A 22,330-nucleotide genomic window follows, 5' to 3' on the forward strand; every position below is an offset into this window, starting at 1 on the left:
AAAACAAATAAACATTTGAACATCACAACAAATGAACTGTATGCTTAAAAGAAATTATTTAATGATTTAAAGAAAACATTATAATTATTATTATTATTATATAAATATTAGTGTACTGGAGTTATATATTTTTCATTTTAAAATAACTAATTAAGAAAATAAGAAAATATGCAAAAGAAAATTAATAAATATAAATATAAATAAATTAAATAAAAAAAAAAACAAATAATTTATCCTTATGTAAATTCCAGGAATTTTCTTCCCATCAGAGCACAAATGATATAAATATATATAAAAATATGCAAATATATGCAATTGATTTAATTACTCAACATAATTAGTTAGATTAAACTATTTAATAGATTGACACACCTAACAAATTATTTTCAACTGCATTTAAATAATATTAAAAACATAAAAAACTTTTCTTTGTGCAATATAGTATTTTTTTTCTTTTCTTTATTTATTTTTTATATTTCTTTTGTTAAAATATAAACAGGACAAGGTTTCATGAGAATCACCTACAAATGTGAGTGCAGAAAAGAGATGAAAGATAATTAACTCCGAGAAAGGAATCATTCTCTGAAGTGTGTTTGAGTGCATCTGCTCTTATGCATCTCTATCTGGATGTCAGCCATGTGGCATCAGAGGCACAACAGTAACACAAGACAAATGACCCCTTAGGAGTCCACAAACTTAAACACAAGCACACACACTTGTCTCTGGTCTTATTCCATGGCTCTTTCCTCACTGACCTCATCTGCAGTTAAACGCTTCTTCATCTCACGCCAGGAGCTCTCAGCAGAGTCCCGTCCTCCAATCAAAGCATAATGCACGTGCAACCTGGCCAATTATAGCCCTGTTTCGTAAGAGCTCCACAACAGCAGCCCCATTTCCTGACTTCCTGTGTATTCATTCATCAAGGATGGAGGACTGGATGAAGGAATGCGGTGGAAGGGGGACTTCAATTGCACGCACAAAGGCGCCGGTGCGCACTGTAGCCTGTATCCTTTCATATCAAGGCGCGAAATAAACTACGAGCATGCAATGTCGTTGTCAGTTAAGTCATGAAGTTACCAAAATGGCAATTAAAGCTGCCTTAAAACTGTGCATGCATGTAATATATTTTATACGAGTCACATTTAAGAACATGTCTCTGAAATGGTTTTCAAAACTGTCCTGGTATCGTGAAAAGCGCTATACAAATAAACTTGAATTGAATTGAAAATAACCTATTACCAGCTGCTGTGATGTCTATTAGTCTATTAGTGTTTGATAATTTCCATTTCTGTATATTTCTGCTGAAGGGCACAGGTAAATATGACATTTATTATAATGGGTTTATGTGAAGACCTTCAGTCATAAAAAAGATTCCATTAAACAAATATTAAAAAATATACTGTCCCTATGTTGTTTGTACATTAATTTGAAGATTGAATGTTTGCAATATAAAATTATTATTAAAAACTTTAATGTTAGGTGGGATTAATCACGTTTAATTTCAGAAAAATGTGCGATTAATTAGTTAAATTTTTTTTTATCGATTGACAGCACTAATATATATATATGAAGAGTAACTGGATGTAATGTTCAGTAGTTTGGGATCAATATGATTGATTGATTTTTTAAAGAAATTAAAACTTTGATTTAACAAGTATGCATTAAATTGAACAAAAGTGACAGTAAAGACATTTATAATGTGACAAAATTGTACATAATTTACATCAATGCTGTTCTTTTCAACTTTATATTTGTCAAAGAATCTTGAAAAAAACAAGGTTTCCACCAAAATTAATCAGCACAACCATTTTAACTGTGGTGATAATAATAAGAAATGTTTCTTGAGCACCATATCAACATGAAGGACCATGCAACACTGAAGACTGGAGTAGTGATGCTGAAAATTCAGTTTTGTCATAACCGGAATAAATTACATTTTAAACCATTTTAAAATAGAAAAACAGTTATTTTGAATTGTAATAATATTTCACAGTATCACTATTTTACTGTATTTTTATTCAAATAAATGCAGCCTTGGTAAACATATAAGGCTTCTTTCAAAAATAGCTCTCTTTCTTCCGTAGAACACAAAAAGAGAAACTTCGCAGAATGTTTGAGCTTTTCCATATAATGAAAGTGAATGGGGACCAAGGGCTGTCAATGTCCAAAAAATGTATATATATTTTTTTCTATAAATGTGATTCAAACAACAGGTTGGTGTGAGGAAAATTTGCTTTCATTTTCTAAAAAACCTTCTTGTTTTAAATGTTTTGTTCACCATTTGCTTTCACTGTATGATAGAAAGCAGTTTGGACATGCTGCTAGTTATAGTTATCTGCTGAATACTCGCTTTTGTGTTCCAAGAAAAAAAAAAGCATATTCAAAAATCAAATTTAATCAGTATTTTTGTCATGTTTTCCAGTACAAATATTTAAGCATCCTTGAAACAAGATAAATTTACTTGAGAAGCCAAATTGCATAAAATAGTAAGACTTGTTTTCAGAGAACATATTTTGAATCAATTTTATTTTTCTCACCCCATCGGCATACTGTTTATGTTTGTTTTAAGCATAAACCTCAGTAAGTATAACTAGAGTTGTTTAAATTTATGCATCTAACAAGAATATTGCTAATGATGTAAGAATGATGTAAGAAAAACAAACTTAACTTCTCATCAAATAAATGTTATTTATTTATTTGTAGTAGAAAAAAGACAAAAATACTTATTAAATAATTTTTTGCCACGGAAAACCCATATGATTTTTCCAGTGAGGCAGTGTGTGCAACATTAACCAACAGTTGCGCAGCCAAGATGATGTCAGCCGAAAAGCAAAGTCATTTTAGAAGAGGAGCAAGTTATTAATTTTTGATTAATTTTTGATGAACTGTGCACGATAAGACCAGGAATGTGTATTAAAGTTACTAGGGTCAATTTTGATTTTATGTTGACTTGAAAGAATCAGATCCTCCATATCCATGACAAATATAATTAAATCCAATTCAAACAGAGCATCTAGGGAATTAATTCATCGTAATAATCTTCCCTTTAATAACGCAATGATTAATCTCTCCAAGAATGTGACTGCAAAGCCTTGGAAGATATATAATGTAGTTGAATCTTCTATCCATTTTTGATAACTGGTATGATGAAACCGCTCCTTCATACATCAAAGATTCAATTCAGGAGTTCTGAAAATGATATTTCAGGCTTGTGTGGTCCAGCATGTTGTTTAAAATCAAATCAGAGCCTCTTGCTTCTTTGGATTTGAGGGCAGAAACTTTCACGTTCAAGTCTTGCTGTAATGAGGGAGTTATGAGAACTCTGGGGCAATTCAAGCTTGTTCAATTTTTCAGGTATATGGTTTTGCTCTAAAAAGGTGTCAGACAGTTCGCGGTGGCAGGTGCTTTAGAAAAAGCCTGATCCACATTTCTGTGTTCTGAAGTGAAAATGAGACCTGCTTCAGTCTTGTTATGAGACTTCAAATGTTCCCTCAAACATTCTGGATTTACAGACTACACCTACAGACAGCCTGTCGCTGACAAAACCACCCTTAAAAAGAATTCACCAATATTTCCCAAAAAGAAAAGTCTGTCATCATTTGTATCATTTAAAAAAAAAATCCTTTTTGGAACTTGACGGTTCCTGGTCACTATATGCATTCATTGTATGGAAAAGAGCAGCGTGAACATTATTCAAAACATCTGCTTTTGTTTTCTCCAAAAGAATTCAGGGTTTGGAACAACATGAGGGTGAGTAAATATCAAAATTTTTATTTTTAGATAAATTTTAGATGGTGAGGAGTGAATAAAGAGATGGAAACAGAAGAATGACAATGTGCACAGTGGTCAGCATGGACATTTCTTTTTAGAAAGGACGGTATCTCTGGGTCTCTTCTTAGATATTAGAGGACACTGCGTCCTCCATTTATAATAGTGTCTCACATCTCATTTCTGGAGAGGTTCAATGTCAGCACTAACAACTTCTAATGTCACCCTGTCTCTCCCCTGTGTGTGTGTGTGTGTGGCAGGAGTAACCTGTCATGGCACCCTAAGCTGTAATAGATCTGCTGCATAATTCATGAGGCAGTTCTGTGTGTGTGTGTGTGTGTGTGTGTGTGTGGCAGGCGTAACCTGTCATGGCACCCTAAGCTGTAATAGATCGGCTGCATAATTCATGAGACAGTTCTGTGATTATGAGCATTACTGTCGTTACTCAGCAAGCAGCCAATCATGTGACTGATAATGTGACGGCAACGGGGACACATCCTCACCTTCCTCTGGAATGACTGTCTTTCTTTTTTTTTTTTTTCTCATACACAAACTCAATTCCGCAGTAATAATATTCTGTGAAATGTAAACTCCAAAATATAGTGAGCTTGCTGGCTGTGTACTGCTAACATTGGCAGCTGCATTTAAAGTCAAGATCCAAACCAAAATTGATAACCTGATCTCATGAGAAAATGTAGGTGTGCAATTTCTTATAATGTACCTTATAAGTGACTGATTTGGAACAATCTACATATAACAACTCCTCACGGCACAAATTATAGTGAGAATCAAAAGAGATGCAGTACATTCTAAAATAGTTTGACAATAGCATGTTGCTAAGTTGCTAAATAATAAAAAATCTGTCAATATTTGGGCATTTTAAAACAATTAGAATATGCCAGTCAAAATAGCGCTAATCTGGTGAATCAAACACCTCACCTCACAGTTAAATCCAGTGTAACATTAGCATATTGCTAAACTAACAAATGAGAAACTTACATGTAGTAACATAACAAAAACCGGTGCAATATTTGGGCATTTTGAGATTTTGTGCCACACAGAATAGAGCTCCTCATGTTTAAACAACTGATTCCAACAGAGTGTAATGTTAGCATGGTGCTAATCTAAGATAACAGATCAAATAATCTAAATTTGGGCATTTGTGATTATTAGTGTGTAGCAGACAAAACAGCGCTTCTCAGGTTTATCAAACAATTGATTCCATTAGCATGGTGCTAATCTAAGACCTACACTTTAATCCAATAGAATGTGACTTTAGCATGTTGCTAAGCTAGCAACATGAGAATCAAATAGTAACACTATAAATAACTGGTTGATATTTGGGCATTTTTAGATAATTGGTATGAGCAACACAAAATAGCGCTTCCTCACACTTATCAAACAATTGATTCCATTAGCACTGTGCTAAGAAAATAACCTGACAATATAAGAGTAAACAGATGAATTTTGGTCTGTATTTGGGCATTTTGTAATTACTAGAATGTGGAAGACAAAACAGTACTCTTCGTATGAATCAAACAAGAAGTGTACTCATAACTAATTTGAATAAAGTGTACCATTAGCATATTGCTGTGCTAACCACATGACAATCATGAACACCCAATGGTCTGATAACTTTTCCTTAAAAATCAATTTCTCTTTCCATTTTTTTGTGAATTTAATGAAATAATCAAAAACTAAGATACAATGTTTGATATAAACCTCCCTTACAAAAATTAACCATGGGTTTACTACAAATGAAAAAAAAAACAAAAAAAAAACATGGTTACTATAGTTAAACCATGGTAACCACTAATTAACCATGGTTTTGCTACACTAACCATAATTTAACCATGCTATTTGTGGTAAAACTGTGGTTATACAAATGGTAATCAATCCGGCAAAAAACCTGGTTACTACACTTTTACTATAATAAAACCATGGTTAATTTTCGTAAGGGATGTTGTGTACCTCTTATTAGCTGTCATTAAATTTTACATTGTATCTAACAATACACATAAAAATTCATAACACACTAACAGAGTACAAATCAATGTCTCTGACAAGCCAAATGACAATGACTACCCAAAACAAAGTTTCTTAGAAGGCAACATCATGCTGGTCACCTTTTGGAACAATCTTCTTGTCAGGAGCGCATATACGATGCTCTTAAAATGTTTTCTAAGTAGACAGCTCACTAGATTTTGGAACAGAGCAGTCCCATTACATATGAATAAAACTAAATTTGTATGCATGGGTTTTCAAACTATCCAATCTTTCTTCTTCTCTACCTCAATTTCACTCTTCTTATTTCAAGCTATCAGTTTCCTTGTTTCTTTTTCCTCTTGCAAGTGTTCAATGAATCTGACATTTGAGGCGTTTTATCTAGGGGCCTCACACCTCATTCTCATTTTTTTATCGTAATCTCTGTCAGTCCAGCCCTCTCTTTCTCATCTGTATTCTCCAAACCTCTCTCTTTCTCTCGGGTACAGATCTCACGTGTCGCTCTCTGGTCTAATGGAATCACAGCTCAGTCTCTCAGCTGGACAGTAATCACTCTCTCTCTCTTTCTCTCACTCGCTCGCTCTCACACATAACACAAGGGCTTCACTTGAGCAAAAGCCTCACAGAAATCCTTTCAAGCGTCGGTGCAGTCCAAAGACAGAGCATACCGTGTATAATATCTTCAAATGTTTCAAAACCCCTCTTTGGTTCTGGACTACAACTCTAAGTATACAGATACAAACGTCACTTCATAAAGACTAGCGAATATAAAGACTAGCAAAGTGTTTATCTTTTTGAGGGAATTTTCAACCACAAACTAGACTTTTTGTTTGATACACTTCCATGTGTTTTGCTGCGTACTAAGGTTTAGTTTGGTGAATTCTGAAAAAAAAAAAAAAATGGCCAAAAAAGGCTAAATGTCAATGCAAAAATAAATGGTAACACTTTACTTTAAGGACCTATTCTCGCTATTAACTAGTTTCTTATTAGCATGCATATTACTAGCATACTGACTGTTTATTAGTACTTATAAAGCACATATTAATGCCTTATTCTGCATGACCATATTTTAGATCCTTTAATCGTACCCCCTACCTAAACGTAACAACTACCTTACTAACTATTAATAAGCAGCAAATTAGGAGTTTATTGAGGGAAAAGTCATAGTTAATAGTGAATATGTGTTCCTTATTCTAAATTGTTACCAAATAAATAAATCCCTGCACTTTCCATTTGTACTATCTGATATAGTCTATATATTATTTCTGATAATACTCCAATTTAAGCAATTATTTACAATATTGCATAAAATACTGTTAATATTTTATAAATAAATAAATACTGTATATATATGTGACCCTGGACCACAAAACCAGTCGCAAGGGTATATTTGTAGCAATAGCCAACATTACATTGTATGGGTCAAAATTATCGATTTTTCTTTTATGCCAAAAATCATGAGCATATTAAGTAAAGATCATGTTCCATGAAGATATTTTGTAAATGTCCTACCGTAAATATATCAAAACTTAATTTTTGTGAGTAATATGCGTTGCTAAGGACTTCATTTGGACAACTTTAAAGGAGATTTTCTCAATATTTAGATTTATTTAGATTCCAGATTTTCAAATATCGTTGTATCTCGGCCAAATATTGTCCTATCCTAACAAACCATACATCAATGGAAGGCATATTTATTCAGTTTTCAGATGCTGTATAATTCCCAATTTCAAAAAATTGACTGGTTTTGTGGTCCAGGGTCACACACACACACACACACACACAGACACACACACACACACACACACACAGATGGGTTATATATATATATATATATATATATGAAGTAATACAATAAAATAAATAATTTCAGATTGAGCATTTGTTAATTAATTGCATCAAAATAGACATAAATCATAAAACACAAAAATGTTTTATATGGGTAGAAAAACACAAAAAGGTAAAACTCCAAGGGGCGAAATTGTCCTTTAAATGGAAAATTTCCACTACTGAATGGGAATTTTCACATGCAAAATCCAATCATTTTAATAGGAATCCACATGATCAGGAATTTTACATAAGGTTGAATTATTTCCCACATTCGCAACTGCTTCAAGTTTACCTCTTCAAAATTTGCAGCGTTGACCAACAGAAAGTTGTTTGATTTAAAAGTGAGCAGTGCATCATACATTGTTACGCTATTGATGATGAACCTTTTTTTGCACTGCAAAATTAGCAGAAACTTCCCTAAGGTGACCGCACCTTAACACTGCTAGAAAGCAAACAGCCTCGCAACCAACACCATATCAATGCTTTCTCAACCACCCTAGCATAGTCGCAGGGTTTGAAACAATTTCATATGCATAAAATCAAGTGTTACTGCCCTGTTCCAGTGATCGAACAGCATCAGCCAGGACTTAATCAATAAAAAGTCAGTGGCCTGGCCTAGAGGACCAAGTCAGTGAGGGCAGCAGTGTCAAAGGTTAAGGAAATCAGGGTAAAGAGTTACTCACAAGGTACTGTACGAAGATAAAGGTTGTCCCGAATTATTTGTTGCAGCTCATGGTCCAAAGAGCCCTTCTGGAAACGCAGGTTGAGATATTGCCTGAGATCTTTATCCACAACACCTCCTGTAACACACATACAGACGGTTAGATGACCCTCCACCGCGATACAATCTCATCTGATAACAGGCTGCTTGGCGTTTACTTCACATTCACAATAAACTCTGTGAAGAAACGCCTTTGTGTGCAGTTTTTCAGTGGTAATAAAGGACTCCGTTACGTGAATGTGTGTGGAGCCATTCTATTTTCTGAGGAAAAGGCCTGACAATACTGCAGCAAACCATGATTTAGTCGCTCGATACAAAAACCTGACCTCAAAGCGATTGCCTGAAGAGCTGCGAGAATATGTCTGTGATAGTTTCCACTTTGTTCTGTGGTCAAAAAGCTTTTTCAAGCTCCTAAGAGGGTCCTTCCTTCCTGTTTAGCTTGTTTCTCATCGATATAAGCACACAACGCCACTCATTCACACAGACCATCATATTTTTCCTAGTACACAGAAATTATTTCTGAACACATAAGAGTGCAGGGATCCCCATGGGGCGTCCCAGTGATAAATACACACACACACACACACACACACACACACACACACACACACACGTTGTCATTATTACATCCCGTGATGAAATGGGGAGGGGGTTCTCTTCAGAAAATGTGCTTCATCAGCAGACAGATGGATAGAGAGTGAGAATGAGAGAGGGGGTAAAGCAAAAAACAGAAAGAGAGAGAGAGACATGAGAGTATATGGAAAAAGCAAATGAAATATATAGACATAAGGAAAATAAAGGTTAATATCCTCCACTGACACACATCAACTGCATTTCTCAAAATTAGAAAATCATAACAAAAAAAAAAGAATAATAATATATAATAAATAAGTATTATTAAGTTTATTAAGTTGGTATCATAGAAAAGCTTAAATCCTTAAAGGGCCAGTTCACATAAATATTTGAAAGGTGCATTGGAAATGGTTACAAGACTAGTGAGAACATCCAGCATTTCTCCAAATTAAACTGTAAAAAATTCTACCTCTTTGCAACAAACATTTAAAAAAAAATAATTAGTACATTTCACATTAAAACTTACATCATTAAACAGCTAGGTCACCCAAAAATGAACATTTGAGCTTGCATATACTAGTCAAAACATACAGCACTTTTTTTTTTTAAAAAGCAACAAGAAAAATAAAAAAGAGTAAGATTTGACAGTGCGTATATTCAAACTTTGTGTCACATTCAGTTCAATTCAATTCAATTCAAGACTAGTGAGAATATACCACATTTTTCCAAATTTTCTAATTCTTCTTCTTCAAAAAAAAAGTCAATTTCAAAGAACGTTCATCCTAAGATTTAAGATCGGTGATGGAGCATACAATTCAGAGAATAATGACTTTTTCAGAGAATTTTGGCCTGTTTCTCACACAAAGTGATCCTATTTTCATATTTTTTATGATCATAGATCATTTTGTCATTTTGATCCTTGATATCTTGTCCCCATACACTTTCATTGACAATTCCAGTCACCATCCACTTGAAAGGTAACCACGGCTATCAAAGATTTTCAGGTAATAATAGCTTAAATTTCAGTCTGTTTCTTACACAAAGCTATCATATGGCTTTTATAAGACATACAACTCATACATACTACTTTTATAGTTTTTGTTTTTTGTAACCTTTTTAGAGCCCAAAATCTCCAGTCCCCATCCACTTTCATTGTATGGAAAAACAACATGAACATATCTCAAAATTTCTCCTTTTAAACACTGAATGTTCTTTTTTGGGCAAACTATTCCCTAAACCATAATTTAAACACACAGTCTGGCTTGAAACACAAGACATCACTGGCGCAAAGTCATATGTCATCAAAAAGCATAGTGCTGAAAAAGACGTCATACTAAGTAACTATGCTCGTGTGGGTTTCAGAAACCGCTTTTTAATGCTTCAAACATGCACCCTAAACACTAAACATATACATCATCCATCGAATCATGCATGGACTCATACACACACCGGTGGATTTTAAAACTCTATGTAGAGCAAGCCCTATGCGTCTAGAATAACCTACTTCAGACATGCCGGTTAACCAGACATGACAATCATGCTATTTACACACACACACACACACACACTCAGTTAAAGAAAACCTCTGGTTTGCAATCAAATCACACAGACATCATCGGCACACAGTTCTGTCTGAATGTCACAGAACAGCAAATTAATGCCAAATGACACACAAATTAATGAGTCTCACACACTCAGCTCCTTGGAGAGAAAATAAATCAAGACTGCAGACCCCAAAGCCTCGTTCAAATCCCTAGCACACACACACACACACACACACACACACGATTCATAAGTCGACTCACAGAGCGCAATGGAACGGCACTTCTCTTGCACGGCTCAGCCAGATGTTGCAGGCGATGATTTGAGCATGTCTGTGATTGCATGCGTGTGTGTGTGTGTGTGTGTGTGTGTGTGTGTGTGCAGTCCAGGTCTCCACAGGTCTACGGCCACAGTGTGCAGGTTTTCTAGCAGTGTTAGATAGGTTCAGTGCTACAGACTGTCTCTCTGCACACTGCCGTAACAGAGAGTGTCGCTCTGCAGTGACCGAGAGAGAGAGAGAGAGAGACAGACAGAGAGAGAAAGAGAGGTTGAGCACTGGGACGCTGCAGAAGAAACGTGCCTAACAGTGGGAACCTATCACAAAGCTCTCTCTCCCTGTGTAAGAGATGGAGGATGGGAAGAGATTCATCGCCCTCTATGGGTGGACTGGATACGTACAGCAAATTTTATATCCATTTTTCATAATGTAAATTACTATGTTGTGCTGCCTAAATGCCTAAAATTATTTCGCTTTTTAGTGTTTTATTTTCTACAGCCACAATGTGCAGGTTTCCTAGCAGTGTTAGATGGGTTCAGTGCTACAGGCTGTCTCTCTGCACGATGCTGTAACAGAGAGTGTCGCTCTGCAGTGACCGAGAGAGAGAGAGAGAGAGACAGACAGAGAGAGAAAGAGAGGTTGAGCACTGGGACGCTGCAGAAGAAACGTGCCTAACAGTGGGAACCTATCACAAAGCTCTCTCTCCCTGTGTAAGAGATGGAGGATGGGAAGAGATTCATCGCCCTCTATGGGTGGACTGGATACGTACAGCAAATTTTATATCCATTTTTCATAATGTAAATTACTATGTTGTGCTGCCTAAATGCCTAAAATTATTTCGCTTTTTAGTGTTTTATTTTTACTGCATTAACAATTAATAGTATAACATTTTAAGTTCACCCGTTCAGCATTCACAAAAATATTAAGCAGCCAATTTTCAGCTACTATGTAGACCTGAAGATCCATCACAACTCTGAGCTTTAGGTTTCAAACTAATGATGTTCGAGCTGCAATTGTTGTCTTAAGGTGAGTTCACCCAGAAATGAAAATTCTGTCAATAATTACTCACCCTCATGTCGTTCTAAATCCGTAAGACCTTCATTCCTCTTCAGAACACAAATTAAGATGTGATCGGCACATCGAAGACTGGCATATAAGAGAAAAAAATTGTTGAATGAAGTCGTTATTTTTGTTTTCTTTGCACACAAAAAATATTCTCGTAGCTTTTTAAAATTAAGGTTGAAACACTGATGTCACATGGACTATTTTAACAATGTCTTTACTACCTTTCAGGGCCTTGACCGTGGTAGTTCCCTTGCTGTCTATGCAGGGTCAGAAAGCTCTCGGATTTCATCAAAAATATCTTAATTTGTGTTCCAAAAATGAAAGAAGGTATTACAGGTTTGGAACGAAATGAGGGTGAGCAATTAATGTCAGAATTTTCATTTTTGGGTGAACTATCCCTATAACTGGATCTTTTTAAAGATTTGATTGAACCGATTACACATTCTATGTAACATGGAACTACAATAATACCTTTTATCACTTATTTCATTACAAAAAAAAAGAAAAGTAAAATGCTGTGTAAGAATTTTGGGTACAATTTCAAGTCGTCTTAAATGGGTGAATCTTTAAAACAGAAACTCTAAAAACCATTTCTGTAAGTAAAGGTCAAGGGAGGTCTGATATTTCTTCTACTGTGACAAGAACTTCACAGTCAGAAGCTCAACTTGGTTTGCCAAGTTTCAATACATTTCATAACAAACCCACACAAAATGAGTAAGTGAAGTGTTCAGGGTGCCATTGCCCTTGAGTGAGTACAGAGCACATGATGAAGAACAGGTGCCATCAGAACCCCCAGAGAGAGAGAACAGACTGTATTGAATTCTCATAACATCCCACAGCTGCTGCCTTCCAGGACCTCAGTACCAGAAGGAACATTTTTAACGTTTTTGAGGAAAGAGCAATTGTATATACAATAAAGACAGACATCTGTGCCACTTGCCTCATCACAAGTAAATTATTAAAGGAGAAAAATATATTTCAAATGATTAAATATGAATATATATTCACATAACATAAATAAACACTTATATAGTAAAATATAATGTAGAGCAGTTTAAATATGGTGGTCACACTTTATTTTAAGGTCCAATTCTCGCTATTAACAAACCATTAACTACAACTTTTGCCGTTAAAAACTCCTAATCTGCTGCTTATTAATAGTTAGTAAGGTATTTATTAGGTTTAGGTATTGGGTAGGATTAGGGATGTAGAATATGGCCATGTAGAATATGTGCTTTATAAGTAGGCTACTAATAAACAGCCACGGATTTCATCAAAAATATCTTAATTTGTGTTCCAAAAATGAAAGAAGGTATTACAGGTTTGGAACGAAATGAGGGTGAGCAATTAATGTCAGAATTTTCATTTTTGGGTGAACTATCCCTATAACTGGATCTTTTTAAAGATTTGATTGAACCGATTACACATTCTATGTAACATGGAACTACAATAATACCTTTTATCACTTATTTCATTACAAAAAAAAAGAAAAGTAAAATGCTGTGTAAGAATTTTGGGTACAATTTCAAGTCGTCTTAAATGGGTGAATCTTTAAAACAGAAACTCTAAAAACCATTTCTGTAAGTAAAGGTCAAGGGAGGTCTGATATTTCTTCTACTGTGACAAGAACTTCACAGTCAGAAGCTCAACTTGGTTTGCCAAGTTTCAATACATTTCATAACAAACCCACACAAAATGAGTAAGTGAAGTGTTCAGGGTGCCATTGCCCTTGAGTGAGTACAGAGCACATGATGAAGAACAGGTGCCATCAGAACCCCCAGAGAGAGAGAACAGACTGTATTGAATTCTCATAACATCCCACAGCTGCTGCCTTCCAGGACCTCAGTACCAGAAGGAACATTTTTAACGTTTTTGAGGAAAGAGCAATTGTATATACAATAAAGACAGACATCTGTGCCACTTGCCTCATCACAAGTAAATTATTAAAGGAGAAAAATATATTTCAAATGATTAAATATGAATATATATTCACATAACATAAATAAACACTTATATAGTAAAATATAATGTAGAGCAGTTTAAATATGGTGGTCACACTTTATTTTAAGGTCCAATTCTCGCTATTAACAAACCATTAACTACAACTTTTGCCGTTAAAAACTCCTAATCTGCTGCTTATTAATAGTTAGTAAGGTATTTATTAGGTTTAGGTATTGGGTAGGATTAGGGATGTAGAATATGGCCATGTAGAATATGTGCTTTATAAGTAGGCTACTAATAAACAGCCAATATGTTAATAATAGGCATGCTAATAAGCAACTAGTTAATTGTGAGAATTGGTCCCTGTACTAAAGTGTTACAAATATTGTATATAATACGTGAGAATACAGAAAAATTGATAGTTTACTGGATTTAACTTTTCTTTTTTGTACATGTACATCATTATATTTTGTAATGGTTAACAAGGTTATGTCCGCCTTTAATGGTTCTTTTGGTTTCTTCCAACTTCACTGACTAATTATATCTACACCTGTGACTAATTTTTTACCTGACACACTCTTAAGGAAGGCTGAAGGCAGAAATGCATCTGTGTGCAGTGTTTTAGTCACTTTAAATGCTTCTATTGTGAACTTTTTTGGACCGGAAGAAGTGCCTTGTATTCCTTTCTATTGTTAACAAATCCATTTATTCCATCACACCTGGTTGGGCCATTGTGTTAACACTGAACAGGCTGTTTTTGATACTGTACCTTTAAGACTTCTATATTTAAATGACATTGGTTATGAGCAGTTGACCTAAAAACATAAGTAACAACATCAACACCAACACTAAATGATTAAATATAGAACTGCATTGACCTGTAAACAAGAACTTAATATGTGTTTATGGTTCTGAATGACCTCACAAGGAAAAGAGTATGGACATTTTTTTCCCCCAAAATAGCAGCCCTTTAATTAACTAATATAAACCAGCTTATGCAGACCTAGTTATAAATTTGGCTAGTGGCGGGCAGCCAGAAAAACCTACATAACACATGTGTGACCATTCTCACAAACATAAACAAGTGAGCAACATCTGGCGAGTTAACATGTTTCACTCTCACACTGCATTAAATCATAAAATCATTATTTGCTACACGCAGCAGCACTGCACCTTTCAGCCCAGCAGGCAGATGTAGCACTTTATTATAGTTTAATATCTCAGTAATGACTCTGTATGTGTGTGCGAGTTTCTGTGTGGCCCCATATTTGGAGTGGGCATCAGGAAGACAGCTGTTTAGATAATAAGCCTCTAATTAGGAGAGAGGGACTGAGCTGAAACCAGTGAGCAGACATGCTCATTTAGAAACCTGCTCAATGAATGCTAAGGAATGCAACGTCTTACAATATTGGGTAACAATTTCTTTAAGTGTCCTTGTTACGTTACATGTAATTACTCTAGCAATAGCAATAAATGATGCTTAATTACATGCAATAACCAAAAACCAAACCTTAATCCTAACCTCAGTACTCAATTGTGTGTGTGTGTGTGTGTGTATATACATATATATATATATATATATAAAACCAAAAACCAAACCTTAATCCTAACCTCAGTACTCAATTGTATATATATACACATTACCGTTCAAAAGTTTGGGATCAGTAAGATTTTTTATATTTTTTACAGAAGTTTCTTGTGCTCATCAAGGCTGTATTTATTTGATCAAAAATACAGAAAAAAACCCTGTTATTTTGTGAAATATTATTGCAATTTAAAATAACAGTTTCTATTTTAATATACTTTAAAATACAATTTATTCCTGTGATCAAAGCTGATTTTTCTGCATCATTACTCTAGTCTTCAGTGTCACATGATCCTTCAGAAATCATTCTAATATGCTGATTTATTATCAGTGTTGGAAACAGTTGTGCTGCTTCATGTTTTTTGGAACCTGCGATACTTTTTTCAGGATTCTTTTATGAATATAAAATAAAAAAACAGCATTTATTCAAAATGGAAATCTTGTGTTACAATATACACTACCGGTCAAAAGGTTGGAGTCAGTACATTTTTTTCTTTCTTTTTTTGAAAGTAATGAATACTTTTATTCAGCAAGGACGTGTTAAATGGATAAAAAGTGATAGTAAAGACTCATATTGTTAGAAAAAGATTTTAATTTTAAATAAATGCTGTTCTTTAACTATTTAACTACTTTTGACTACTGTTTTACTACTATTTTACTATTTAACTATTGCGATATTTCTCAAATGATCTTCTTTTATGTTCCATACTTTATGTTAGGCCATTGTAGCCTAAACATTTAACACAATAATAGCTTTAAATTATCTTTTGGGGGTATCTTCACAGCTAAATTTAGTTTGCAATTAATTAGATTAATTAATAGCAGCACCCTGTAATTGTCAGACTCTGTTCCATGTTTCGTGTTGTGTTTTCCTCCCCCACATGCTCCATGTTTATGATTATGCCCATATTTGGTTTTCCTGTTCCTGTTCCTCATTATAGTTCATTAGTTTCCACCTGTGTTTATTAATCATCTCATCAGTTCCTTTGTTTGCTCCATTACTTAAACCCAGTGTTTCCTAGTGTCTAGTGTTCGCTGTTAAATGTCATTTCATGTACTCAGTGTTTCCCGTGTTCCCGGCTTTGTTTTCATTAAAGACTTTTTTTAAAGAGTAAAGAGATTTGCTTTACTCCTTGTCTCCTCGCTCCTTCGTTCCCGTGTTCCCAGTGTGAATCGTGACAGTAATTAATTAGATTAAAAATTGTAATCGACTGACAGCCCTAATATATATATATATATATATATATAGTATCATATTAGTGTATATATAGGTATCATGATTAGTTATTTACAATGCTTTACAGTGCATATTTATTGATAGGACATGCCGTTTATAATTGCAGGCCTCCAGTAAGCGACAGCACCACCTCAATAAGCACCTGTACAGGCCCTCGACATTCCTCACCTCATACGAGCCGCCCGTCTACATGGATGATGAGGACGAACGGTCTCACTTCTTCAACAGCCTCCAGGATAATGGAGCGGATGATTCGGTCAGTCCTTGTTAAGATTTCAGTTCAAACATTTTAATGTAAAAATGAAAACATGCTAATAATACATGCATTGGGTCTCATTTACCAAGAGCATGAAATCTACATAGCAATGTTTTAATAAAAAAATCACTTGTACTTGTTCATTAACTATTCAAAATTCTTATTCTAGACTGAACAACAAGAACAGCTGAAACCACTAAAACCACACATACGTAAAAAATAAATACAAAATAAAACTCTGGGTGGCCTTACAAAATGAAACGTGTTAAAATGTATAGATATTTCATTTTAAATTCTATATATTTCATAAGAGTAATGGAAGGCTGTAAAGCAATTTTTTGTGGAAAGCCTTATATGGAGATGGTTTGCTTGTGTTTATGCGAATTACTAACCTCAAGCACATTGTCGCTCATTTAGAATACTTCAAATTCATTAGCATTATAGCATTAGAACAGGTTAAGAACAAATTCATGTGCATATGCAAGTGTTGTGAATTAGGTGGAAATTTTTCATGAGAAGTTATCCTGTGCATATAAATATGCTTAATCCACGCAATTAAATGAGACCCATAGTATGTTTACTAAACTAAATAACTAAATTATTAATGAATCAATTAACAAAATAATAGTAATAATAATAATAATAAAAATCAGATCATTGGCTCTAAAGTATCATACTTTCCTGTGATAAAGTGTCTTATCTGAGACATGTCAATCGGTGTAGTCCAAGAGTCTGGCGGAATGTAGAAGTAGTCTATCTGAGTTGCATCTAACACACATGAGCACACACGCTCATCTCTCACACTGGGAGTGGCGTTAGAGTGGTTAATAGAAAATGTCCATCATCCTCAGGGCTGTAGAAGGAGCTGCAGCCTCCATCATTTACACAACACACACACACACACACACACACACACACACACACACACACACACACACACACACACACACACACACACACAGTCTCTCTGTTTCTCAGTTCATTTTACAGATATCACACAATGACAAGTTTATAAAAGATGAGTGATGTCTTTGTGGAGAAATAAAGATATTGTGTGCAGTGTAATAACCCTGAAGATTAAAGGGCAGGAATGTACTTCTAATTGTCAAATTTGTCATAAATGATGAGGCTTGTTTAAAGCTCTTACAATGGACACAATTGTTAAGAGTTGTTCATATGGGCAGTAAATATTTTACTATGCTTTAATAATTAAAGAGGACATTAAAAGGACATTAGAGTGTTCAATACTAAATCCAAAAGTTGCCAGAGATACAGATAAGATGTATGAGGAGACTTCCTAAAATACACTAACTTCAGTCTTTTTAATGCACACTCTCTCAATTCAGTACAGCTCAGTTTAGTTTAGTGCAGTTCAGTTCAGGGGGTGTGTTTCCCAAAATCATTGTTAGCTAACTATGGTCATTAGTTCCATTGATCTCTACTGGTAACGAAGAAATTTGAGACCATAGTTGCTTTTGGGAAACGCACCCCTGATTAACATTTCCCGCACAACATTTCAGTTCAACTCTCTCAGTTCAGTTCATTTCAGTTCAGCTGTGCCCACTTCGGTTTGGTTTAGTTCAGTTCAGTACAGCTTAGTTTAATTTAGTTCAGTTCAATTCAGTGCAGTTTAGTACAGCTTGGTTTAGTTTAGTTTAATTCAGGTCAGCACGGCTCAGTTTAGTTCAGTAAGGTTCAGTTCACTACAGCACAACGTCTAAGCTCAATTCAGTACAACTTAGTTTAGTTTAGCTCAGTTCAGCACGTTTCAGTTCAGTACAGCTCAGTTTAGTTTAGTTTAGTACAGTTCAGGTCAGTTCACTAAAGCACAACATCTTAGTTCAACTCAGTTCAGTACAGCTTAGTTTAGTTCAGAACAGCTCAGTTTAGTTTAGTTCAATTCAGTTCAGCACAGTTCGGTTCAGTACATCACATCTCAGCTCGACACAGTTCAGTTCAGCTTTCATTAATTCAATTCAATACAGTACAGCTCAGTATAGTTCAGTCCAGCTCAGTTTAGCTTAGCTCAGTTCAGTTCAGCACAGCACATCTAAGGTACAGTGGGTACGGAAAGTATGGTTCAGTACATCACATCTCAGCTCGACACAGTTCAGTTCAGCTTTCATTAATTCAATTCAATACAGTACAGCTCAGTATAGTTCAGTCCAGCTCAGTTTAGCTTAGCTCAGTTCAGTTCAGCACAGCACATCTAAGGTAAACTCAGTTCAGTAGAGCTCAGTTTAGTTCAGTACAGTTCAGTTCACTACAGCACAACAGCTCCGTTCAACTCAGTTTAGCTTAGTTGAATTCAATTCAGCACAGTTCAGTTCAGCTCAGTTTAGTTCAGTTTTTCAGTTAATCTCAGCTCAGTTCAGAACAGCTTCATTTAGTTCAATTCTGTTCAGGTCAACTCAGTTTAGTTCAGCTCAGCGCAACTCAGTTCAGTTCAGCTTTCTTTAATTCAATTCAATACAGTACAGCTCAGTTAAGTTCAGCACAGCACATCTAAGGTACACTCAGTTCAGTAGAGCTCAGTTTAGTTCAGTACAGTTCAGTTCACTACAGCACAACATCTCAGTTCAACTCAGTTTAGCTTAGTCGAATTCAATTCAGCACAGTTCAGGGCTGCGTTTCCCAAAAGCAGCGTAAGCCTAAATTGATCGTAGATCCATTGGTGGCAATGGGCCTCATTTATCAATCTAACGTAGAAACGAGCGCAGATCCCTGCGCACAAATCAACTTATGACAGAGTTCACGTGTGATTCATGAAACATTCATATGCCGCCAATCTCATCGTACGAATAATCGCTCGTTGATAAATGTGGCGGCAGAAAACAATCGTCATTTGAATATCACGCCCCTAAAAACACCCTCGTTTAGAAGGCCTCACCCCTAGAGTTTACGACGCGGAGAAACGAAACCCGGCCAAAAAGAGGAAGTAATCTCATGAAAGAGAAATTGATCTTACTGCAAAAACACCCATTAACCTTGTAATTACCTGTGTGATCAGGTGGATTAAATCAAATAAAGATATAAAGAAAAAAATTATAAAATGCATTAAGAGTGTCACAAAAACGGGCGTAGCCTATACTTGTTGCACAGTTTTTTTCCTCTGTTAATTATATTATATTATATATTTTGTGTGATCCTATTTATTTTATTCCTTTTATAGACTTAATTTCTGTTTTTCTCCTTTCACAGAAGCGCTGCAGGTGCATGATGCGACAATTGAATCCTCGTGGTCTTGTTTAAGCTGCTATTCGCGCATGTAAAGCTAAAGCCCTGTACAAAACAACAACAACAAAAAAAGACATCCTAATCATACTGGTTAACGATCGACTAATGAGCTTCGATTGACGGTTAAGAAAATAAAAATGAACAAAAAACCATTCTCCACCTTATTTACTATGCTGCGCGCAAGTTCAGGTAACTCAAAAACTTGCGTACACGAGCTGAGACCAGACGTGAGATTTGATCGTAGCCACCGCTCACATCCATATTGATAAATTCCGAGTTTTGCGTTGAAACGACCGTACGCCCAATTTTCTGTCATACGTTCGTTTCGTAAATGAGGCCCAATGGGTCTACGATGTACTTAGGCTTACGATGCTTTTGGGAAACACAGCCCAGTTCAGTACAGCACATCTCAGTTCAACCAGTTCAGTAGAGCTCAGTTTATTTCAGTACAGCTCAGTTTAGTTCACTACAGCACAACATCTCAGTTCAACTCAGTTTAGCTTAGTTGAATTCAACTCAGCACAGTTCAGCTCATCACAGCACATCTCAGTTCAATCAGTTCAGTAGAGCTCAGTTTAGTTCAATTCAGTTCAGTTAAACTCAGTTTAGTTGAGCTAAGCAGCTTAGCAGTTCAGCTTTCTTTAGGTCAATTCAGTTCAGCACAGCCCATCTCATTTCGATTAAGCTCTGTTCAGTTCACTAAGGTCATTGAGTACAGTTTAATTCAATTTAATTTAAAAGGCTGAATCAAATCCAGCAATGTTAAATTAGCACATTTGTTTATTGTAGTACTGCCAAGCAATCTCTTGTTTGTCTCGTCTCTTGTCTCTGAGATGTCTGATTGTAATTGAGCGTAGTGGAGTGTAGTTGATTACCATGTGTTGTCTGTTACCGCAAGAACGGCTCCTTTAAAAATGTACCACAGCACATGGCATCTGGCTAGCGTGCCTGCCTTCCATCCTTATGAGTTTAAAACCTTATGAGCTCAAATCCCAGAAGCATCACCACCAGCCATAAGAATACTACTGAAACTAAAATTCGTATCTACACATCTGTTGCTGTAGAGCACAGAGAGTGGTATTATCCTCGTTCAGTCTTTCTGTGTGAGCATGTGTGAGCTCGAGCTGATCAAAGACAGTGTTTATGTGTAGAGATCAGGGTGGAGATGCTGTAGTCGTAGCTATCAAAGACCTGTCTCATCACATGACACACGCCGCCCAGCAGACTCTCATTAGTCTCGCCTAGTCAGACTTTTGATTTGAGGCAAAAAAAGTCTGGTCCTCAGTGCAGCTCACTCTGGACAACAGCTACCCATTCAGACAGGAGGTTCTGACAGATATGTAAACTGGCCAAGCACAGTTCTTTTTGTCTTCAAGTTTTGTTTATGGGTAGGATTATCTGAAATAGGCCTATCCCGTAAAATAATAATAGACTGATATGCTTTTACAAGTAGTATGCCAATCTCCATGAAATAATAGAAAAAAATAATAGTTTATACTTATTTGTAGAGCCCGACCGATATATCGTTTAGCCGATATGAGCCTGTCACCGATATATCGGTATATGGCGCCGATATGCTTTTTTTTTTTTTACAGAACATATAACGCAGATTAAATGCTTCTGAATGGTGTAATTACTTAGTTTGTCCAGCAGAGTGCGCTCCATTGTTTGCTACTGATACAGTACCAGTCAAAAGTTTGGACACACGAATGGGATGTGTGTCCAAACTTTTGACTATACTGTACTATAATATAGCCTACACATAAAGAATATCGGCCGATATATCGGTATCAGTCTTTTTTTACTCCCTAATATCGGTATCGGCATCAGCCCCCAAAAAAAACATATTGGTCGGGCTCTACTTATTTGTATATAATACATTACTTGACATTCATAAATGAATTTGACAAACATTTTTACACAGAGTAGTTTTTTAAAGATTCTATTTAATCTTTCATAGAAGTTAAATGTAGATATCTTCTGCTACCCTCCATGACGAGAACCTATTGATCCATTTTTTCTCATGCAGAGAGAGAAAAGGAAAGAAATGGAGATGGGTTAGGAAGAGAAAAGAGAGGATAGAATCAATGGAAAGCTTTTTAATTAGTCTTTAATATAAAGGTGAGTTTTGTTGCTGAGTGCCACTGTCAGATAAAAAAGTAATTGAGGTAGATATCTATAAAACCAGCTACAATAGAGATACACCTCCTTTACGTATAATAATTACGGATTTATTACAACCAGTCAAACTATCACTGTTTGGATAGTCCTTATAGTCTAAGTAACAAGTTCTA

The 22,330-nt window shown here is 35.5% G+C and overlaps 1 protein-coding gene across 1 annotated transcript in view; it reads right to left on the reverse strand.

Moving 5' to 3' along the window:
- Positions 1 to 22,330, reverse strand: part of LOC107694149 (membrane-associated guanylate kinase, WW and PDZ domain-containing protein 2-like) — a 220,476-nt gene that overhangs the window by 142,809 nt on the left and 55,337 nt on the right. Inside the window, exon 2 of the mRNA XM_016493754.1 lies at positions 8,286 to 8,402. Within this exon, the coding sequence (XP_016349240.1) occupies positions 8,286 to 8,402 (117 nt within the window). The remainder of the gene's footprint in view (positions 1 to 8,285; positions 8,403 to 22,330) is intronic.

The sequence above is a fragment of the Sinocyclocheilus anshuiensis genome, unplaced genomic scaffold (genome assembly GCF_001515605.1).
Source record: "Sinocyclocheilus anshuiensis isolate Anshui unplaced genomic scaffold, SAMN03320099.WGS_v1.1 scaffold1003, whole genome shotgun sequence".
NCBI classification, from domain to species: domain Eukaryota; kingdom Metazoa; phylum Chordata; class Actinopteri; order Cypriniformes; family Cyprinidae; genus Sinocyclocheilus; species Sinocyclocheilus anshuiensis.